The sequence below is a fragment of the Polypterus senegalus genome, chromosome 5 (assembly GCF_016835505.1).
Source record: "Polypterus senegalus isolate Bchr_013 chromosome 5, ASM1683550v1, whole genome shotgun sequence".
In the NCBI taxonomy this organism is placed as follows: domain Eukaryota; kingdom Metazoa; phylum Chordata; class Cladistia; order Polypteriformes; family Polypteridae; genus Polypterus; species Polypterus senegalus.
The window spans coordinates 202140908-202164068 of record NC_053158.1 but is presented as its reverse complement, the minus strand read 5'-3'; the positions used below and the strand labels follow the sequence as shown (position 1 = coordinate 202164068).

Here is a 23161-nt window from a genome sequence, read left to right as displayed (position 1 = left end):
CAGTCTCCCTGGCCGTGGATCTCTCCTCAATCTCCCCCATGGCTCCATGGGACATGGAGTCCACCACAGCAGCCCGGTTGGGAGATGGGGTGGCCGCTAGGGGGGTGCTGCAGACAACCGGCCACCACACTGGACGGTTTATCAGGATTATTACAAGTCGGCAGTTCTTACCGCTGCGCCACCAAAGCTTATATTAACTCTTTGAGGGCTGAATAGTTTTTCCAAAAAAACTCAGTTTTCTGAAAAGCACACAATGCACTGGTTTCACACATAAATCGTCTGTTGCTATGTGCTGTGGCTGCTGTTGGCACCTGTTCGGCATCTTTGGCAGCAGTGGCCAGCAGGAATGGTGGAACGGTGGCAGTTGCAGTGTGACGCAATATGGTGTGTACCTCTTGTCATCATAAGTGGTGGTCCTAACCAGGAGAATGCTGCTGTTGGCTTATCTGCTACCCAAACCAGTCAGCACCACAATTAGCTGGGGATCGATAGGCTGATGCTGGTACCTCACGTTCATTTTCCATCTCCAGATCACTTGCATCAAACTCAGAGTCCGATTCAGCGATAATACGTAAAACGTCCATGGAGTATTTTGCTTTGCGCATTTGCTTTTGTCTCGCCAGATGTTTCTGCCATTTTAGAGGCTGTTTGCTCTTCACTACTCCTGTACGTGCAGGGAACTGAGGTCAAATCAACAAAGCTACATAACTTTCCCTCAAGCAAAGAGAGTCGAACTAAAACCGTCCTGTACCCCTGAATTTCGACAAAGTCAACGTCAGCCCTGAAAGAGTTAATTTTGAAATCTAATGCTAAGAGGGTATTTTCAAAGAACCATCCTTCTACTTCTTCTTCTTCTTTCGTTTGCTCCTGTCAGGGGTTGCCACAGCGGATCATCCAAAATTGTTGTCCGTATATTGATTTGGCAAAATTTTACACCGGATGCCCTTCCCGACGTAACCCTCCCTCATTTATCGGGGCTTGGGATCGGCACGAAGAAACAAAATGGTTTGTGCATCTCCTGTCGCTGGGATTTTCAAAAAACCATACTGATTCATCTTAACTATACAATGTACTGTTAATACTTAGAAAATATATAAAAGGGGAAGAATGATAAATATTTAACTGAGGAATTAAACATGAATCATAACATAAATTGACATTTAACGAACATGCTAGATTTGGCACTAAACACATCAAAAAAAAAGACGGCAGGACTAAAAAAATGATTCATAAAGCAAATCTGAAACAGAAACAAATGAATTCTCACAGTCTTACTTCAGAGCACATCAACAAAGGAAGGAAAGATTCAGCATGAAACGAATTGAAAGGAGACGAGCCGCCAACACTCCGAAAGGACAGGCAGCGCCAGCTTGCCAAGGGGAGGCCTTTGATTTGCTTATCAGTATCAAACACCACTTCATGTGCCCAGGAGAGGGAAATCATCAAACCAGGCTTCTCGCTTTGTAGAGTTCCAAAGCAATTTTGGGATTAGCAGCTATTTGTTTAATGCATTTTTGTCATTTTTGATTATTTATTTATTTGCAGCAAAAATCTGGATTGGATCAAGAGACACGAGGGGGTACCTAAAAATTACGTGAATCTCTACCTAGCGCGCAATCTCGATTTAGTTGCGAATTTCGCCACTAGGTGCGGCATACTTACCATATTCTGTGTCAGTCTGCCGAGTGGTATTGCTCTGTATTGTTTGTACGCCATTCTGTGTTGGTTTTTCTTAAATAAATATCTGCTTTTTAGCATTAGAACATTAGAACACTCTCGACGAGAACAGGTCATTCAGCCCAATAAAGCTCACCAGTCCTATTCAATTATTTCTTCCAAGAAAACATCAAGTCGAGTTTTGAAAGTGCCTAACGTCTTAGTGTCTACCACACTACTTGGTCTGTTATTCCAGGTGTCTATCGTTCTTGGTGTAAAGAAAAACTTCCTAATGTTTGTGCGAAATTTACCCTTCACAAGTTTCCAACTGTGTCCCCGTGTTGTTTTCTTGGTGCTTATTAAACGTGTCCTGTGATTTTTGTGATGGGCGATCATAAAGAACAGCGAGTCTGCGTTAAATTTTGTTTCCTCTTGGGAAAAACAGCTGATGAAACTGTAGTGACGCTTGAAACTGCTTTTAACACTAGAATTACCGAAGCCAATGAAAAACATCGTAATCCTGAACCACCTCAAATAACAAAAAGTTTGTTATACCACGTCTACAGTAATCCCCCGCTATATCGCGCTTCGACCTTCGCGGCTTCACTCTATCGCGGATTTTAAATGTAAGCATATCTAAATATAGATCACAGATTTTTCGCTGGTTCGCGGATTTCTGCGGACAATGGGTCTTTTAACTTATGGTACATGCTTCCTCAGTTTGTTTGCCCAGTTGATTTCATACAAGGGACGCTATTGGCGGATGGCTTAGAAGCTACCCAATCAGAGTATGTATTACATATTAACTAAAACTCCTAAATGAGATACGATATGCTTCCCGCACGGTGCTTGATTGTTTGCTTTTCTCTATCTCTCTCACTCTCTCTGCCTGACGGAGGGGCTGTGAGCAGAGGGGCTGTTTGCACAGAGGCTGTTTGCCTAGAGGATATGGACGCTCCTCTACAAAATGCTGCTTTATCGCGGTGCTTCTACATACTTAAAAGCACGTATTGATTTTTTGATTGTTTGCTTTTTACTCTCTCTCTCTCTCTGACATTCTCTGCTCCTGACGGCGCTCCATTGAAGAGAAGATATGTTTGCATTCTTTTAATTGTGAGAAAGAACTGTCATCTCTGTCTTGTCATGGAGCACAGTTTAAACTTTTGACTAAAGGGTGTTATTTCATTTCTAGAAGGCTCAATTAATGTTAACAGTGTGGGAGAGTTTATAAGGGCTTAAAATATATAAAAATAACCATACAAACATATGGTTTCTACTTCACGGATTTTCACCTACGTTACCGTTAACGTTACCCCCGCGATCGAGGAGGGATTACTGTATATCTGAAGATAGCGTTAGATCGGGAGTTTGGGGTGGGGTTGTGGGAGCGTGAACGTGACTGAGAGAATAAAACTGAAAGGAAACAAAAAAAAAAAACCTGACTTTTACAAGTACTATAAATTTACACTGGTAAATCAAATGTATGTTTGTATTGTATAATATTAACAACTAGCTGTGTAAGCCGTGCTGTAAAAAGCTCAGGCTCCTAGGAACTATTGAAATCGTCAGAAAATAAAAAATTAAAATGTAGAGATGTCACGTAATTGAAAGGAAATGCTCTGGGCGTCTGTCTCCTAGGAGGTTTCGTTTTGCCGATGTGCTTGCATCGTTTATGAATTAGCGGCTAAGTGACTTTGTCTTTCTTTGGAGGTTTCGTTTTGCCGATGTGCTCGCCTCGCTTGTGTATTAACGGCAGGAGGAAACGTAAAAGGGATACCGTTTTGCCGATGTGCCTGCCTCTGTATTAGCGGCTAAGCGAGTGAGTCTTTCTTTGAAGGTTTCGTTTTGCCGACTTACTGGCTTCGCTTGTGTATTAGCAGCTAACCCAGCCCTTACCCAGACTGCGCCTCTCACTTCCGGGCCAGACAAACAGACACACTTTCACGTGTAGACGTTTATATATAAGATAAGAGCAACTCACTACTCAAAACGGTAAATTTGGGAGGCAGCCAGTATCAAACCAACGACTCCCTAATTAGGAGTTGGCAGTTCTTACTGCTGCGCCATCAAAGCAGTCGTGTCATTGACTTACCATAAAGCAACTTCTTTTCCTCAGCTATATTCCTGAATAAAACTGCACTTGTTTTGTTACACTTGTATCTTTTGTGAAAGTGTTTATTTGATATTTCGACTTCAGTCTTCACATGTTATACACTTCATGTTTACATTTTGTCAGTTATTACTAAAATATGAAAAACATTTCTATTTTAGCGATGTGTTTACATAGATTGTTGTAGACATGGAACACACATGAAATAAATGTATTCTAAATGACGATATATTATTTACCCTCTACAATTCTAGGCACCTCACTCCCAGATACACAAACTTTAGCTCTGAGAATCTTCTTTGTGACTTGACTTCGCCGGTTGAGGGGTGGATGGAATAGCAGCCTGCTTGCTGCTTGTGCCAATTGACACATTTACAACACAAAAGACGCTGATGGAGAGGTGCGAAGGGATTTAAGGTGGGCTGGGATTACGAGTTTTTTCATAGGCTTCAGTAATTCTAGCATTAAAGAGGAAGCTGCAAGTAAAGCACAAGTCTACGAGTGGCTTTTGTGTTTCAAACGAGGTAAAATGTCACTTGAAGACCAACTGGCTGAACTTCCACAATTAGGAATGACAAAAATCTTGAAAAAGTTGGCAATACGATTTATGAAGATTGTTGTTGGACTATTGAGGAGATTTCTAAATCGACTTGTTTGTCCTGGAGTTCTTGCCACCCTCCCTACTTGCCTGATCTTTGCTCCGTGCGACTTTTTCTTGTTCCCACCAGGGTCATCTTAACAGCATTATAGGCCCCACCGCGGGCAAAGCAGTGCACTGGGGCCCCTAACTACACAACCACTCACAGGAATAAAAATGTAAATGGTCGATAAAATGAAACATATATTAACCGTATTGGTACTTCCAACAAAATCATCAAAATGTATAAACATTAAAAAACAGGCTGTACAGCAAAAGATTAATCAACACAAACGTTTCAACAACATAACATGAGCCCTGAAAAACACAAAAATGTCAACATATAAATGATACTCAATTGGTAAACCACACAGATGGAGATGGCGCAGTATGAAATTACTATGAATTATTTATTCTTGATTATGTATTCAACACAAACATTTGTGAAATTACTTTGAAGGAAACTAAGTTTCAGTAAGTAAAAATTATTAAAGATATATATTTTTTTTCAATTCCGGTTATTTTTGGGTACCCCCTCATATATGTGTCATTTGTTATCCAGGAACGTGTAGACCTTTGAAGGGGACTGAATAGTTTGGAATCACCAATGGGTGTGAGTGCGTGGTTCCTATGATTGACTGGTGCCCATGTGCTGCTGGGAAAGTCTCCTGGCTCCCCTGTCACTCTGAAGTGGATTTAGTAGGTTTGAGAACACCACTGTGCCATGTCACTGTGTGTAAGGAGTGTGTCAGCAGATCCTTAGGTGTAAGCTACACGCACAACACATTTAGAGTAGCAGACGAAAAGTCATTTGGTGGTGTGTTTGTCAACTCACCCCATATTCGTGGTCTCTAGCGTGTGGCATGGTGTTCCAAATACGGGAACCTTCCCCATGATAAACATCATCACTTCAGACCTCTGATAATCTGGGAGATTTCCACCAAAGAAACCTAACGACAAAGAACAAAAGTACATTTTTCTTTTGCAGCATCTTACCTCGTTACCATAACCCTATCATTAAGGGGAAAAAGAAAGTAAAGAAAAAGGAAGTAGAGCCTCAAGCCAACTGTGTTCGCTTCCTCCATAGTAATAACTTTGGCCACCTGGAAAAAGAAACTGGATATATGTATGACCGGATTCTGTCCCCCCAAAAAAAATAAAACTTCCCACCCAATGAAGGTGGCAAATCTGAATATGTAGGAGGAAGCTGGCACAGATTTCCTAAGGATGAGTGAAATCTTTCCTTGTATGAGCCTAGAGGACTCGGATATCACATGAAGACATTTGAAAGCTCCATCCCTGACTAAAACCAACAAACTAGTGGAAACAGCGGCAAAGGGCCGGATTATACTTCACTCTCAGAACTCTTACATGGACACATCATGGCTGCCAACTGTTCCCACCACTTATTTGATGTGCTCATCTATCTATCTATCTATCTATCTATCACTCTTGCTGATACTCGTCTGTCATAAATCACTCCTGACACTCTTCTCCACCCATTCCACTCTGCCTGCACTCTCTTTTTCACCTCTTTCACAATCCCCATTAGTCTTAAGTATTTAAACTCATCCACCTTCACCAACTCTACTCTCTGCATCCTCACCATTCCACTGAACTCCCTCTCATTTACACACATGTATTCTGTCTTGGTGGTCCTACTGACCTTCATTCCTCTCCTCTCTAGAGCACATCTCCACCTCTCCAAGGTCACCCTACTCTCTCTACAGATCACAGTGTCATCAGCAAACATCACAGTCCACGGGGACTCCTGCCTAATGTCGTCTGTCAACCTGTCCATCACCATTGCAAATAAGAAAGGGCTCAGAGCCGATCCCTGATGTAATCCCACCTCCGTCACTCCTACTACAGACCACACCACGGTCACATATTCCTTGTACATATCCTGTACCACTCTTTTAGAACATTAGAACAATGTAGATGAGAACAGGCCATTCAGCCCAACAAAGCTCGCCAGTCCTCTCCACTTATTTCCTCCAAAAAACATCAAGTCGAGTTTTACTGTCTACCACACTACTTGGTCTCTTATTCCAGGTGTCTATCGTTCTTTGTGCAAAGAAAAACTTCCTAATGTTTGTGGAAAATTTCCCCTTAACAAGTTTCCAACTGTGTCCCCGTGTTCTTGATGAACTCATTTTAAAGTCACCATCTCGATCCACTGGACTAATTCCCTTCATGATTTTAAACACTTCAGTCAGGTCTCCTCTTCATCTTCGTTTGCTTAAACTGTAAAGGCTCAGCTCTTTTAATCTTTCCTCATAACTCATCCCCTGTAGCCCTGGAATCAGCCTAGTTGCTCTTCTCTGGACCTTTTCTAGTCCTGCTCTTACATACTTCTCTGCCACTCCCAACTTCCTTATACAATACCACAACTCCTCTCTTGTCACCCTGTCATATTCTTTCTCCAGGTCCACAAAGACACAATGCAGTTCCTTCTGGCCTTCTCTCTAAACTTCTCCATCAACATCCTCAGAGCAATCAGCACATCTGTGGTGCTCTTTCCTGACATGACACCACACTGCTGCTCACTAATCATCACCTCCCTTCTTAACTGACCTTCCACTACTCTTTTCCATAACTTCTCGCTGTGGCTCATCAGTTTTATCCCCCTGTAGTTACTACAGCTCTGCACATCCCCCTTATTTTTAAATATCGGCACCAGTCCTCTTCTTCTCCACTCCTCAGGCATCTTCTCACTTTCTAAGATCGCATTAAACAAAGTCCACTGCCATCTCTCCTAATCACTTGTCACTACTTTGTTTAATAATTTTCATCTGCTCTATTGCTCCACGCTGTACTGTCCTGTCACATTACCATGAGTGTTAACACGTCACCCTCCTTGGCTTTGAATTTCTTTATTATTTATATAAAAAAAAAGATGGGAAACTCACCGATGGTTTGTATAATGGCATTCTGGACAACCCTTTCTTCACTTTCTTTGAAGGTGGAGTTAGCATTGCCGCTGCTAGAAGAGTAACGTCGATCTCCAAGTTCAAAATCCACGCTTATACGCAAGTGTTTTAGCAGTGTATTGAACACATCGAGGACAGTTGGACCTTGGGATTAAACGAAAGAAAATTGTAATTAAAGAATGAAAAGAAGACGTAGGAAAAAAAAAAACAGTTCCCAATATATACACAGAGTCATTCAATCGGTCATTTTCTAAAATGGCTGTTCTGGGACGATAAAACCGTCAGTTTGGAATGATGCAGGCACTTTATTAAAAATAACAAACTGCAACAGGCCTCTATTATTATGAGTTTTTCATTATTCCCAGGCAGACTGTGATGAAATGGGACTGATAAATGCAATTAATGAATTAATTACGTCTGGGCCTCCTTTTCTTTTCCAAAAATTTAAGACCTAACTTAACTGTTCTTCTGCGGTGGGCAGGCGCCCTGCCCGGGATTTGTTCCCTGTGTTGGCTGGGATTGGCGCCAGCAGACACCCGTGACCCTGTAGTTAGGATATAGCGGGTTGGATAATGGATGGATGGATGGATTAACCATTCTTATTTTTTATATTATAATATTAATAATAATATTATTAAAATATTATAGTATTCTAATTATTATTTTTATTATGAGGGACGTTCAAAAAGTTTCTGCACTTTTTAAAATTCTACTAAGAATTTCAATAACATTTTCTATATAGTCACCTTCGCAATTTTCCCAGCGTCGTACCAACTTTTTAATGTTCACTAACGCCTCCTCCCGCCTTCACCGTTTCCAACAAAAATATAAAATTGCGCAAACTTTTTGAATGTCCCTCGTATTATTTTTGGTACTTTTACTATAAATTGGAGAAATTTGATCTCCATCATCCTAATATTCAGAGAATAACCCAAAGATGACCCTGCCACAGGGGATGCATAAACCAGTGTGTTTCTTCATGCCGGTCCCAAGTCCGGATAAATGGGGAGGGTTACGTCAGGAAGGGCATCAGGTGTAAACTTTTGCCAAATCAATATGCAGATAACAATGCAGATTTTCAAAGACGACCGAATGCTGAATCTAAAAGCCACCCAGGACAACATCATCTTTAATAACATCTTTAACTAACACTATATACATCCAGACTTTGATATCTATTTATAATTCCTACTATTTTTTCTTCTACTGGTATTATTTTACTTTAATACTGTAAATACCACATTCCCACAGGGCTGTGTGCTGAGCCCTCTCCTTCACTCCCTCTTCAGAAATCACTACAAACCCATCCATGACACTAACATCATAATAAAGTTTGCAAAAGGAACCACATTGATAGGCCTGATCTCCAATAATGACAAAGCAGCCTATACAGAAGAGGTTGAGAACCTGGTGAGTTGCAGCCAGAACAACAACCTGGCACTCAATTCCAAAAAAAACAAAGGAACTGATTCTGGACTTCAGGAGACCAAAATACAGTGATCACCATCCCATCAGCATTAACGGCGAGAGGATGGAGACAGTCCAGAGTTTCAGATTCTTGGCCATCCACATCAGCCAGGACCTATTATGGATCAAACACATGACAGCAACGGCCAAGAAAGGTCTTCAGAGGCATCACTTACTAAGGAGCCAGAAGAAAGTACAACTCCCACAACCTCTGCTGGTTAACTTCTACAGGTGCACCAATACAGTCTGTCATCATGTACTGCATTACAGCGGGGTACTCTGGCAGCACCTTTGAGAACAGGAAGACCCTTCAGTGAACCGTCAAAACGGCTCAGAGGATTACTGGCACTCAGCTACCGTCACTGGAACATATCTTCACTACCCGCTTATAGCAAGAAGGTTACTAGCGGCAAAATAATTTGTGAAATTTGTTTGCGAGAGAGAGATGGACAAATGACAGCTGTAAGTCACATTACGGAGATGGGCAGAAAACATGTGAGGGACAAACAAACAGGTTATTTTAAAAAGTGCTGATGTCTGCTTGACCAATATGGTTAGAAAACCCAGAGTCTGTGATAAATGATGAGAAATGGTGAAGGAATTAATAAGCAGCCAGTTCTTCTGGTAGTTACCCATATCTGACATGAGTTCTATGAATATGTAATGATGTGAGCGTTTATAATGATGAGGATCCAGCACGAGGTCAGAAATGTCTCACCATGCCACCGACATTCCTCACTGCTGGATGGGACTTGTGTGTGTCAGCATTCTCCCACTTGGCTTCTCTCCGGCTTCAATATGTATGTACACAGGATTACGCATTATATTCTTAGAATGAATGTTATCTTTTAAAGCAAGTTAAATACATACAAGGTCTGTCTGTTAAATAAGGAGACTGTGTTTCTATCTCTTAAAGCAGTGAGAACTGATTAGGAGTGGTCCTGAGATCCCCATGGGTCACGTGTAAAGTGTGTGACTGTGTGTGGTGGATTCAGATGTTCAGTTCAATCAGTGGTGGTCTCTGTTAGAGGGAGAGGCAGTGATCGCTCGTGTTCATTTAATTTAATAGCATGTAGTTATTTTTTTTTGTATGGGGGGGTGGAGTTAAACCATCAAGAGCATCCTGGCATACTGTATCACAGAAGGGCACGCCAGATGCATGGCAAAAGACAAGAAGGCTCTCCAGAGAGTCATAAACTCAGCACAAAAAAAAAAAAATCACAAATCTGCAGTCTGCCATCCCTGGAAGACATTAACCCGCTCCTGCTGTCTCACCAGAGCCACAAACATCATTAAGGATCCTTCACACCCTGCTCACCACCTGTTTGAACTGCTGCCCTCTGGTTGGCATTATGAGATCTTTGAAAATACGGAACGACAGATTCAGAAACAGTTTCTATCCACTGGCCATAAATACGTTGAACAAAAATAAGCAAATTAAGGCAGGTTAAACAAGTTTTGGTCAGTGCTGGGAAAAAGACTCATACATACATACATACATACTGCTGCTGGGCAGCTACTCGCCAGTGAAATGGGGTTATTTATTGTTTATTGTATTACTACTGCTTTAATGTCTTTTAAAGTATATATTTTACATATCATATACTGTTATCTACTGTGGTGGGCTGGCGCCCTGCCCGGGGTTTGTTTCCTGCCTTGTGCCCTGTGTTGGCTGGGATTGGCTCTAGCAGACCCCCATGACCCTGTAGTTAGGATATAGCGGGTTGGATAATGGATGGATAGTGTTATCTATAAACTAGGTTAAATATGCAATATCCTTTAGTGCAATAACATTTTTTTAAATGTATTATTTTTATGGGGCGGCACGGTGGCGCACTGAGCAGCGCTGCTGCCTCGCAGTTAGGAGAGCCGGGTTCGCTTTCTGAGTCCTCCCTGCGTGGAGTTTGCAAGTTCTCCCCGTGTCTGCGTGGGTTTCCTCCCACAGTCCAAAGACATGCAGGTTAGATACATTGGTGATTCTAAATTGTCCCGTGTGTGCTTGGTGTGGGGTGTGTGTGTGCCCTGCGGTGGGCTGGCGCCCTGCTTGGGGTTTGCCCTGTGTTGGCTGGGATTGGCTCCAGCAGACCCCCGTGACCTTGTAGTTAGGATATAGCGGGCTGGATGATGGATGGATGGATGGATTATTTTTATGTTGTTCTTCTTGTGTGTATTACGAGTTGTAGTTTTTAAAAAAAAATTTCCAACAAAAGAACTGGAGTGGTGCTTGTAATTTCATTGTCATTTTTTACAATGACAATGAAGGCTTTTTACTTCTAAAAAAAAATTGCATATAAAATATAAAGAAAAAAAACAAACAACAAATATACACAACATTCTTTATTTCATTACGACTCACCTATAGACCCTCTGGCGGCTATTGCCACAGTTTCTAGAATGACTTGCACGATTCCAGCCCTGACCCGTGGAGAGCTCTTCTTATGGCCATCCAGGTGACCCAGAACCTGCTGAATCACATGGTGAGAATGCTGGGCCTACAAGGAAAATAAAAAAAAAAAAGAACAAAAATGTCACATGTGTGAATTGTGACGATGTACGATAGAACAAGTGTTGTCATTTCTACGTGATTTTTGGCCAAAATGTCTGCAAATCCCCTTTAATCACTTCAATGTCATTTGAATTGCCTGATTTGTCATTTTAAGAGAAGCATATCACAGACATGTTATATAGTACCAGCCAAATCATACAAAGAGTACACGACACGTGTTTCGTCCAATTTGGGGCTCATGAATTGTGTACGCAATTTTGGGGATCGAACCTCGGACATCAGTTCCTGAGGTGAAGCCTCAGATGTTGTGCCACGGCTGCTGGATCGACGTCCTGTCAAGTAAGTGACACAACATCTGAGGCTTCAAAGCAAAAGTGAGTACACCTGATGAGCCCCAAATAGGGCAAAACACGTGTATTATTTGGCAGGTACTATATAAACATATAATGTATGCATTTGGTTCATTTCTATTCCAGGCATCAATAATATCATCCTATATCATTCTGAAAGGTCAGAGAGATTAGTGATGCTAAATTGGCCCCTGATGTGTGTGTGAGTTTGTGTTCACCCTGCGATGGGCTGGCATCTTGTCCAGGAATTGTGGCCGATGCTTGGTGGGATAGGCTTTTGCAACCCTGCTCTGGATAAGTGGATTTCGAAAATCGATCCTTCTGATGTATTGCTCACTTCAAAGACAGTTCAAGTACAGTTCAGGAGTCAACCATGGAGGGGGCGCCAGTCCTACAAAAGGACTTTAACACATTCTTGCTCATGATGGTGCCAGCGTCATACCAACTTTCTAATGGCATCAGCAAAAAATGTGTTCGCTTTTACCGTTTCCACGAAAATATGAAAGTGTAGAAACATTTTGAACATCCCATGGCCTGGATTTGGGTGTCAATTTTGAGGGTTTATCCACCTTCTCTACATGAATAGATTTCCATTTGCCCAGTCCAAACTCCACATGGATGTCTTGTGAATATGTTTCGATTATTTCTAGTAATTGTTGTATTTGTGTGTTTGTTCCTGCACATATCTTTGTATTGTCCATCTAGAATGGAGGTGATAGGCTGGTTTTTGGCTTTGTATCCATATTGTGTGTTTGATCAGTTCGATATCGGGTCCAGAGCGAGGACAGAACCAGAGAGGGCTACGTGAGGCTCCCTGGGAGACACTACGTCTTCTTATGTACAGTGGTGTGAAAAACTATTTGCCCCCTTCCTGATTTCTTATTCTTTTGCGTGTTTGTCACACAAAATGTTTCTGATCATCAAACACATTTAACCATTAGTCAAATATAACACAAGTAAACACAAAATGCAGTTTTTAAATGATGGTTTTTATTATTTAGGGAGAAAAAAAAATACAAACCTACATGGCCCTGTGTGAAAAAGTAATTGCCCCCTTGTTCAAAAATCACCTAACTGTGGTGTATCACACCTGAGTTCAATTTCCGTAGCCACCCCCAGGCCTGATTACTGCCACACCTGTTTCAATCAAGAAATTACTTAAATAGGAGCTGCCTGACACAGAGAAGTAGACCAAAAGCACCTCAAAAGCTAGACATCATGCCAAGATCCAAAGAAATTCAGGAACAAATGAGAACAGAAGTAATTGAGATCTATCAGTCTGGTAAAGGTTATAAAGCCATTTCTAAAGCTTTGGGACTCCAGCGAACCACAGTGAGAGCCATTATCCACAAATGGCAAAAACATGGAACAGTGGTGAACCTTCCCAGGAGTGGCCGGCCGACCAAAATTACCCCAAGAGCGCAGAGATGACTCATCCGAGAGGTCACAAAAGACCCCAGGACAACGTCTAAAGAACTGCAGGCCTCACTTGCCTCAATTAAGGTCAGTGTTCACGACTCCACCATAAAAAGAGACTGGGCAAAACGGCCTGCATGGCAGATTTCCAAGACGCAAACCACTCTTAAGCAAAAGAACATTAGGGCTCGTCTCAATTTTGCTAAGAAACATCTCAATGATTGCCAAGACTTTTGGGAAAACACCTTGTGGACTGATGAGACAAAAGTTGAACTTTTTGGAAGGCAAATGTCCCGTTACATCTGGCGTAAAAGGAACACAGCATTTCAGAAAAAGAACATCATACCAACAGTAAAATATGGTGGTGGTAGTGTGATGGTCTGGGGTTGTTTTGCTGCTTCAGGACCTGGAAGGCTTGCTGTGATAGATGGAACCATGAATTCTACTGCCTACCAAAATATCCTGAAGGAGAATGTCCGGCCATCTGTTCGTCAACTCAAGCTGAAGTGATCTTGGGTGCTGCAACAGGACAATGACCCAAAACACACCAGCAAATCCACCTCTGAATGGCTGAAGAAAAACAAAATGAAGACTTTGGAGTGGCCTAGTCAAAGTCCTGACCTGAATCCAATTGAGATGCTATGGCATGACCTTAAAAAGGCGCTTCATGCTAGAAAACCCTCAAATAAAGCTGAATTACAACAATTCTGCAAAGATGAGTGGGCCAAAATTCCTCCAGAGCGCCGTAAAAGACTCATTGCAAGTTATCGCAAACGCTTGATTGCAGTTATTGCTGCTAAGGGTGTCCCAACCAGTTATTAGGTTCAGGGGGCAATTACTTTTTCACACAGGGCCATGTAGGTTTGGATTTTTTTTCTCCCTAAATAATAAAAAACATCTTTTAAAAACTGCATTTTGTGTTTACTTGTGTTATATTTGACTAATGGTTAAATGTGTTTGATGATCAGAAACATTTTGTGTGACAAACATGCAAAAGAATAAGAAATCAGGAAGGGAGCAAATAGTTTTTCACACCACTGTATTGATGTGTTGTTGACACGTCCATGTGATGCTGTCCTCCAGCATCCCATTAAGTGTTTGTAGGCAGTGCACGAGTATGCAGTAGGTCTTGAGGACTACGTGGATTCTGTTTTATGACATCCATTGCAGGCCCAAACTACACGTTGTTGTTTGGCTCTTTTTGAATTGCCCATCCCAAGATTTCAGCCTTTTTTTTTGTCGAAAGGTATTATTGGAGTTGTCTTCTTGTCTTTTTACAGAGTCAAAGCTTGGGGACCATCATTTAAACATGGCCTGCCAAAGCCCATTGAGGTATTCTTTGTGTGATTTTTGGGCTATACAAAAATAAATGGCGGTTATCGTTGTATCTTGTTCTTCTTTCAGCTGCTCCCGTTAGGGGTTGCCACAGCAGATCATCTTCTTCCATATCTTCCTGACCTCGACATCTTGTTCTGTTATACCCATCACCTGCATGTCCTCTCTCACCACATCCATAAACCTCCTCTTAGGCCTTCCTCTTTTCCTCTTCACTGGTAGCTCTATCCTTAGCATCCTTCTCCCAGTATACCCAGCATCTCTCCTCTGCACATGTCCAAACCAACGCAATCTCGCCTCTCTGACTTTGTCTCCCAACCGTCCAAACCTGAGCTGACCCTCTAATGTCCTCATTTCTAATCCTGTCCATCCTAGTCACACCCAATGCAAATCTTAGCATCTTTAACTCTGCCACCTCCAGCTCTGTCTCCTGTGCCACCGTCTCCATCCCATAAAACATAGCTGGTCTCACTACCATCCTGTAGACCTTCCCTTTGACTCTTGCTGATACCCGTCTGTCACAAATCACTCCTGTCACTCTTCTCCACCCATTCCACCCTGCCTGCACTCTCTTCTTCACTTCTCTTCCACAATCCCCATTACTCTGTACTGTTGATCCCAAGTTAAACTCATCCACCTTCGCCAACTCTACTCCCTCTTCCTCACCATTCCACTGACCTCCCTCTCATTCACACACATGTATTCGGTCTTGGTGGTTCCTACTGACCTTCATTCCTCTCCTCTCCTCTCCTCTCTAGAGCAGATCTCCACCTCTCCAGGATCTCCTCCACCTGCTCCCTACACTCACTGCAGATTACAACATCATCAGCAAACACCACAGTCTACGGGGACTCCTGTCTAATCTCGTCTGTCAACTTGTCCATCACCATTACAAATAAGAAAGGGCTCAGAGCCGATCCCTGATGTAATCCCACCTCCGTCACTCCTACAGCAGACCTCACCATGGTCACATTTCCCTGTACTACTCTTACATACTTCTCTGCTACTCCCGACTTCCTCATACAATACCACAGCTCCTCTCTTGTCACCCTGTCATTTCCATTCTCCAGGTCCACAAAGATGCAATTCAGCTCCTTCTGGTATTCTCTAAACTTCTCCATCAACATCCTCAGAGCAAACACTGCATCTGTGGTGCTCTTTCTTGGCATGAAACCATCCTGCTGCTCACTAATCATCACCTCACTTCTTAACTGAGCTTCCACTACTGTTTCCCATAACTTAATGCTGTGGCTCATCAATTTTATTTTATTTTATTGTTGTATAAGTGCAATATTTGTACTGGCTATGTGTGTAAGACACTGTTTTGTGGTCAATAATTATGATGATGACGATTATTGCTATTGTTGTTGTAACTACTTGAATGGTTGTATTTGTGACAAAAGGCAGCAGGGTGTTTTTTCTTCCATACCTGTATGGAGTACATGACGATCCTAAAGCAACTGACGGCAAACTCATTTGACTCCCAAAGATGATGGTTATCCAAGTGCCTGCAAGTATACAGAAATCAAAAGTTGTGTTAAAAACCAGTTCAGATCCTTCACTCATAACATTACCAACAATGATGGCATTCACCTCCAAGTACTCACATGCAAAAGGAGTATAAAAATATAACCAGGCTAATAGATGAAGTCAAGGGTCTCATGTGGCACAATGGTAGCGCTAATGCCTGGTAGTAAAGAGATCGTGGATTTGCATCCTGCACCCTCCCTGTGTGGTGGCGCTTTGAGTAGTGAGAACGTTCAAGTTCAAGTTGGGGAGCATGCACTGGTACAGCACGTTGCCGCACCACACCACACAACAAAACAACTCGGGATCCCGGTTGGCAACCCCCCAGGCAGACACGCCCTCTGGAAATGACCCTCTATCTGCCGCAGCCAGGTGTTACGTGGGATACCCCTTGGCCTGGTCCAGCCACTTGGGTCCCCAACAATGAGGATCTTACGAGCCGGATCACCCTCGTGGGAAACGTGCCACATGGCCGTAGTACTGTAACTGACGCTCTCTCACAATGCAGGTCACGTGCCTCATGAGAACAACATAGTCAAACCAGCAGTACAAAAGGATTCTCCGAAGAGACACAAATGAAGGAGTCCAGTCTTCGTCTCAGGTCAGTGGATAGCGGCTATGTCTCACAAACAGGAAGCACCAGGTGTGGTGATTAGCAGCTCCTAGCATTAAATATGGCCACGGGCAACTCCGCACCTGTGCACTTAAGTGCAGAAATGCCCGCACCACATTGTACCAGGAAGCACCAGGACTCTAAAAACCTGGACCTTCGTCCTTTAACAGAGATATCTGCTGTGACACACCCCTTTCCAGTGACCTCATGACCCCCCGAATCAGTCTACTGACTTCATAGGAGGAGTCACCAGAGACATTAATGTCACTGCTAAGGTAAGTAAAGCTCTCAATGACGAGGTTGACACTCTCTCCACAGACACACTGCTGATGGCCGTGCCCAAGAGGTCATTAAAGGCCTATATAAATATAATTATTATTATTAAATATAAATATTATTATGTATTAACACTTACAGGGGATATTTAAAAGGTAAGTTTGAATTTATGTCCATTTCCTATAGAGTCTTTTCACTATTACTCACTGTTTTGTCATGGTAGGGTCCCTTGGGTGACATACTTTCCACTTCAGACTGTTTATTACTTAGACCTGAAGAGAACTCCCCAAACCCCATCTACAGCCATCGTATGTTCTTACAAGCCCGGTCACTTACACAGTTGAAGTCAGGAGTTTCCATACACTTCGGAAGAATTCTTTAAAATTCTTTATAAGCCCCCCACAGATTTGATACTAACAAACCATAAATCTGTCAGATCGTTTAAGACGTCTACTCTTTGCAGGGCAAGAGTCATTTTTAGCAACAATGTTCACAGACCTCAAAGTTTTTCACTTTTTATTGAACATATTACAATTCCAGTGGGTCACAAGTTTACATACGTTTTGTTAACTGTGCCTTTAAACAGCTTGGAAAGTTCTGGAAAAAGATTTTAAGCTTTTAACACCTGGCTGCGACAGATAGTGGGTAATTTCCGGAGGGTGGAACCGGACCGTGTGTCTGCCTATTGGGTTGCCAACCGGGATCCTGAGCTGTTTTGTTGTGTGGTGGGTGCGGCAATGCCCTGTACCAGAGCAGGCAACCCGACCTGACCTGGTAATTAGATAATTAGCTTCTAATAGCCAATTAGCCTAATTGGCTAATCCAGAAGTTATCCGGGAGTTATTTGGCCATCCCCTTGGCCTGGTCCAGCCACTCAGGTTCTCAACAATGAGGGTCCTGTGAGCCTGATCACCCTTGGGGAATCGCGCCACATGGCCGTAGTGCCGTAACTGACGCTCCCTCACAATGCAGGTCAGGTGCCTCATTCGGGACTCCATGAGCAACACAAAGTCAAAACAGCGGTGCCCAAGGATTTTCTGAAGAGACAGTTTCTCAAACAGGCTGAAGGAGTCCAGTCTTCATCTCAGGTCACTGGATAGCGGCCATGTCTCACAAACGGGAAGCACCAGGACTCTAAAGACTTGGACCTTCGTCCTTTTGCAGATAACAGGTACACCACACACCCCTTTAAGAAGACCTCATGACCCCCAATGCTCCCCCAATCTGTCTACTGACCTATTGGAATTGTGAAAAAGTGAAAAACTATGAGGTCTGTGATGATTATTGGAAAAAATTACTTCTGCCCTGCACAAAGAACCATCGTGGCCAAAAGTTTGAAGAATGACCCAAGTATTGGTTTTCACAAAGTCTGCTGCTTTAGCGTTTTGAGATCTTTTTGTCAGATGTTTCTCTGGTACACTAAAGTAGAATTACAAGCATTTCAGAAGTTTCAAAGGCTTTTATTGACAATGACATTAAGTTTATGCAAAGAGTCCATGTTTGCAGTGTTGGCCCTTCTTTCTTTATCAAGACTTCTGCAATTTGCCCAGGCAGGCGGTCAATCAACTTTTGGGCCCAATCCTGACTGATGGTAGCCCATTCTTGCATAATTAGAATTGGTGGGTTCTTGTTTGTCCACCCGCCCCTTGAGGATTTGACCGCAAGTTCTCAATGGGAAGTTTCCTGGCCATGGACCCAAAATTTTGATGTTTTGTTCCCCGAGCCACTTAGTTCTCACTTTTGCCTTATGGCCCAGTGCTCCATCATGTTGGTCCCCAAACTGTTTTTGGATAGTTGGGAGATGTTGCTCTCAGAGGATGTTTTGGTCCCATTCTTTATTCACGGCTCGGGTATCGGGACACCACCAGGGCAGAGTTTGCTCAGGAATGGCAGCAGGCAGGTGTGAGTGAGGCGAAGAGTTTTGGAGGATGGCCTGGTGGGTGTCAAGAAGAGCAGCAAAAAGCCAAGAAAAACATCAGGGACAGACTGATATTCTGCAAAAAGGTACAGGGATTGGACTGCTGGGGTCAAGTCATCTTCTCTGATGAATGTCAGGTTATATACCGCCTTGATGTGTGGAGTACAAGTCACAGGAGGTTCTGCTCAAGCTTTATAACACACTGGTGAGGCTTCTTCTGGAGTCCAGGGTGCAGTTTTGGTCTTCAGGCTACAAAAAGGACATAGCAGCACAAGAAAAGGTCCAGAGAAGAGCGACTAGGCTGATTCCAGGGCTACAGGGGATTAGTTATGAGGAAAGATTAAAAGAGCTGAGCCTTTACAGTTTAAACAAAATAAGATTAAGAGAAGACCTGACTGATGTGTTTAAAATGATGAAGTGAATTAGTCTAGTGGATCGAGACGGTGACTTTAAAATGAGTTCATCAAGAACACGGGGACACAGTTGGAAACTTGTTAAAGGGTAAATTTTGCACAAACATTAGGAAGTTTTTCATCACACAGAGAACCACAGACACATGGAATAAGCGACCAAGTAGCTTGGTAGGCAGTCAGACATTAGGGGCCTTCAAAACTCCACTTAATGTTATTTTAGAAGAATTACGTGGATAGGACTGGTGACCTTTGTTGGGCCTCAATAGCCTGTTGTCGTCTGAATTCTTCTAATGTTCTAATGAATCCCCTTTCTGATTGTTTGGGGGCAACCAGAAAAAAGGTGAGCGGCGCTACCATCAGTCCTGTGTCAGGCCAACAGTAAAGCATCCTGAGACCATTCACGACAGCCAAGGCAGCGGGCTCACTTATAATTTGACCTAACAACAAAGCCAGGAATAAACAAAACATTCTGTGGGAGCTACTTCTCCCAACCATCCAAGAACAGTTTGGTGACCAACAATGATGGAGCACCTGGCCATAAGGCAAAAGAGACTACTAATTGGCAATGAAATCTGGGGTCCATGGCCTGTAAACTCTCCAGACCTTAACACTAGAATTACCAAAGCTTAAGAGAAAACTCGTAAATCCGGCCCACCTTAAATCCACTCACACATCTCCATTCAGTGTCTGTTGTCTTGTGTCGATAATTTCTTTATTTGTATTTTAGGCTTCACACTTATACATTTTATGCCAACATTTTTTCAATTATTACTAAAACATAGAAAACGCTTTTGTGTTGACTACGTTTTACATAAATTGTTCTTGACACGGAACACACATGAAATGTATGTATTCCAAATGACGATGTACTATTTTACCCTATAAAGCTCCAGCACTTCACTTGAACATAAACACTGAGCACTGAGAAACTTCTTAGCGAAGTGAACTGCAGCGGTGGGATGGGATGCCAGGCTGCTTGCTGCTTATCGACACATTTACAGGACAAAAGACGCTGATGGAGAGGTGAGAATGGACTTAAGGTGGGCCGGATTTACGAGCTTTCTCGTAGGCTCTGGTAATTCTAGTGTTAATGTCATTGAGAATCCTCAAGGGGCGGGTGGACAAACAAAAACCCACCAATTCTGACAAACTCCAACCATTGATGATGCAAGAATGGGCTGCCATCAGTGAGGATTTGGCCCAGAAGTTGATTGACAGCCTGCCAGGGTGAATTGCAGAGGTCTTGACAAAGAAAGAAGGACCAACATGATGGAGCACCAGGCCATAAGGCAAAAGTGGACTTATTGCATAAACTTCATGTCATTGTCAATAAAAGCCTTCTCCAAACTTTTGGCCACGACTGTACTGCATCTCTTACAACAGCATGGCTTTGTGGTAGAAGAGTCCGTGTGCTGAACTAAGTGGGCTGCAATCTAGACCTTTCACCGACTGAAAGCAGTTGGCGCATCATGAAGCGAAAAATATGAGAAAGCTGTTAGAATCCAACATCAGTCGAGAATGGGACAAGATCCATCCACCATCCATTAATTATCCACCCCATGATATCCTTACACAGGCTCTGCTGGAGCCAATCCCAGGCAACACAAGGCGCAAGGCAAGAACAAACCCCCAGGCAAGGCACCAGTCCACCGCAGTAGATAATACTATATGTTATGTAAAATATATACTTAAAAAGAAATTAAACCAGTAGTAATAAAATAAACAATAAATAACCAACCCCATTTCACCCCCACTTTAGTCAGTCAGTTAGTCATTATCCAACCTGCTATATATCCTAACTACAGGGACACGAGGGGTGTGCTGGAGCCAATCCCAGCCAGCACAGAGCACAAGGCAGGAACAAATCCCTGGGCAGGGCACCAGCCCAATACACACACCAAGCTCACACTAGGGACAATTTAGGATCACCAATGCACCTAACCTGCATGTCTTTGGACTGTGGGAGGAAACTCACGCAGACATGGGGAGAACATGGAAACTCCACGCAGGGAGGACCTGGGAAGCGAACCCAGGTCTCCTAACTGCGAAGCAGCAGTACTACCACCTCACCCACCATGCCACCCATGGGACAAGACCCATCCATCCATTATCCAATCCGCTATATCCGAACTACAGGGTCACGGGAGTCTGCTGGAGCCAATCCCAGCCAATACAGGGCGCAAGGCAGGAAACAAACCCCGGGTGGGGCGCCAGCCCACCGCAGGGCACAAACACACACACACACACCAAACACACACTAGGGACAATTTAGGATCGCCAATGCACCTAACCTGCATGTCTTTGGACTGTAGGAGGAAACCCATGCAGACACGGGGAGAACATGCAAACTCCACGCAGGGAGGACCCGGGAAGTGAGCACAGGTCTTCTTACTGCGTGGCAGCAGCACTACCACCTCGCCACCGTGCCGCCCATGGAAAAAGATTCCTCTCCCAAATGTCCAGCAGCTGGTCTCCTCAGATCCCAGACATTTACAGAAAGTTATTATAAGAAGAGGGGATGCCAGCCAGTGGTAAACGTGGCCCTGGCACCAAGTGTTTTGAGATGTGATGCTGCCGTCAAATTCAAAATGACCTTATACATCTTTCCTTAAAATGGTACATTTTCTCAGTTTCAACATTTGATATGTTTTCTATGTTCTATTGTGTTAATAAAATATGGGTTTATGACATTTGCAAATGTTTGCATTTTCTTTGTGTTTATATTTTTACACAGTGTCCCGACTTTTTTTTGGAATTGGGGATGCAATTTTACCTGAAATTTTCCTCCATACAACATACAGCCGAATAGGAAACCACCTTTAAATCACATTTAAATGCACATTATTAATGAAAAGTCTTTTATTAAAATCCTGCCACCTGAAAGACATAAAAATGTGAAAAGGGCTGAAATGGAGTGTCGTGCTTTCATCCGGTGAGGTCATCGCTATCAAAATGGAGCCACTGGTTTGACGCTCGTGCGGTCCGTCACATTTAAAACGTGTGCGGCTCTGAAAATGCTACATCAAACTTTATCTGAAAAGGCGGCACGAGGGCATTCTGCTGAGTGGTATTTAATTATGGCAGAGTCTCCGTCTACAAAGACCCCTGGGGGTTAAGAAGGTTAGAGGGTTTCTGCAAATTCATTATTTTCTGCCAGTGACGGCGCTGATCAAAATAAAGCTGCTCAGCCTCCATTTGGCCAATGTCAATCTGACTAAAAAGCGCACACACACACACACACGCACACACACACCTACCACCACATGTCAGGATGCTATTTAAATTTATTGAAATCTGTTCACATGGAATAATTCCTTTCTATTGTCCATCTTTAAATAATAATAATAATACATTTTATTTATATGGCAGGGCGGCATGGTGGCGCAGTGGGTAGCGCTGCTGCCTCGCAGTTAGGAGACCTGGGTTTGCTTCCCAGGTCCTCCCTGCGTGGAGTTTGCATGTTCTCCCCATGTCTGCGTGGATTTCCTCCCACAGTCCAAAGACATGCAGGTTAGGTGTATTGGCGATCCTAAATTGTGCTTGGTGTGTGTGTGTGTGCCCAGCGGTGGGTTGGCGCCCTGCCCGGGGTTTGTTTCCTGCCTTACGCCCCGTGTTGGCTGGGATTGGCTCCAGCAGACACCCATGACCCTGTAGGTAGGATATAGGGGGTTGGATAATGGATGGATAGATTTATATCGCGCCTTTCCCATGCGCAAGGCAATTCACATAGTTTAAGGAAGAACAGCAGGGTATATAGTATATTGCATTGTACTAAACCAGATAAATACATAAAGAAGAGTAAGATAGGAAATTCAGAGAAAAGCCTAACAGACAACATTATTGATGGTGTCGCACACACAGGTTACATGAACATCTTGACATGGAGGTAAACAGAGAGAAGGGTAATAAAGTCAAGTAGAGCTAAAAGCCTTCCTGAACAGGTGACTTTGGAGTTGATTTTTAAAAGAATGAATGGAGTCAGCTGATCTCATTAATTTCGGGAT

General features: G+C 43.1%; 1 protein-coding gene across 1 annotated transcript in view; it reads right to left on the bottom strand.

The window, feature by feature from the left end:
- The window catches only part of efr3a (EFR3 homolog A (S. cerevisiae)), a 306258-nt gene that overhangs the window by 63738 nt on the left and 219359 nt on the right, over positions 1 to 23161 (bottom strand). Inside the window, exons 9-12 of the mRNA XM_039753984.1 lie at positions 15840 to 15918; positions 11160 to 11295; positions 7316 to 7480; positions 5239 to 5353 (exon numbers count right to left, since the gene is read on the bottom strand). Coding sequence (XP_039609918.1) covers positions 5239 to 5353; positions 7316 to 7480; positions 11160 to 11295; positions 15840 to 15918 — 495 coding nt within the window. The remainder of the gene's footprint in view (positions 1 to 5238; positions 5354 to 7315; positions 7481 to 11159; positions 11296 to 15839; positions 15919 to 23161) is intronic.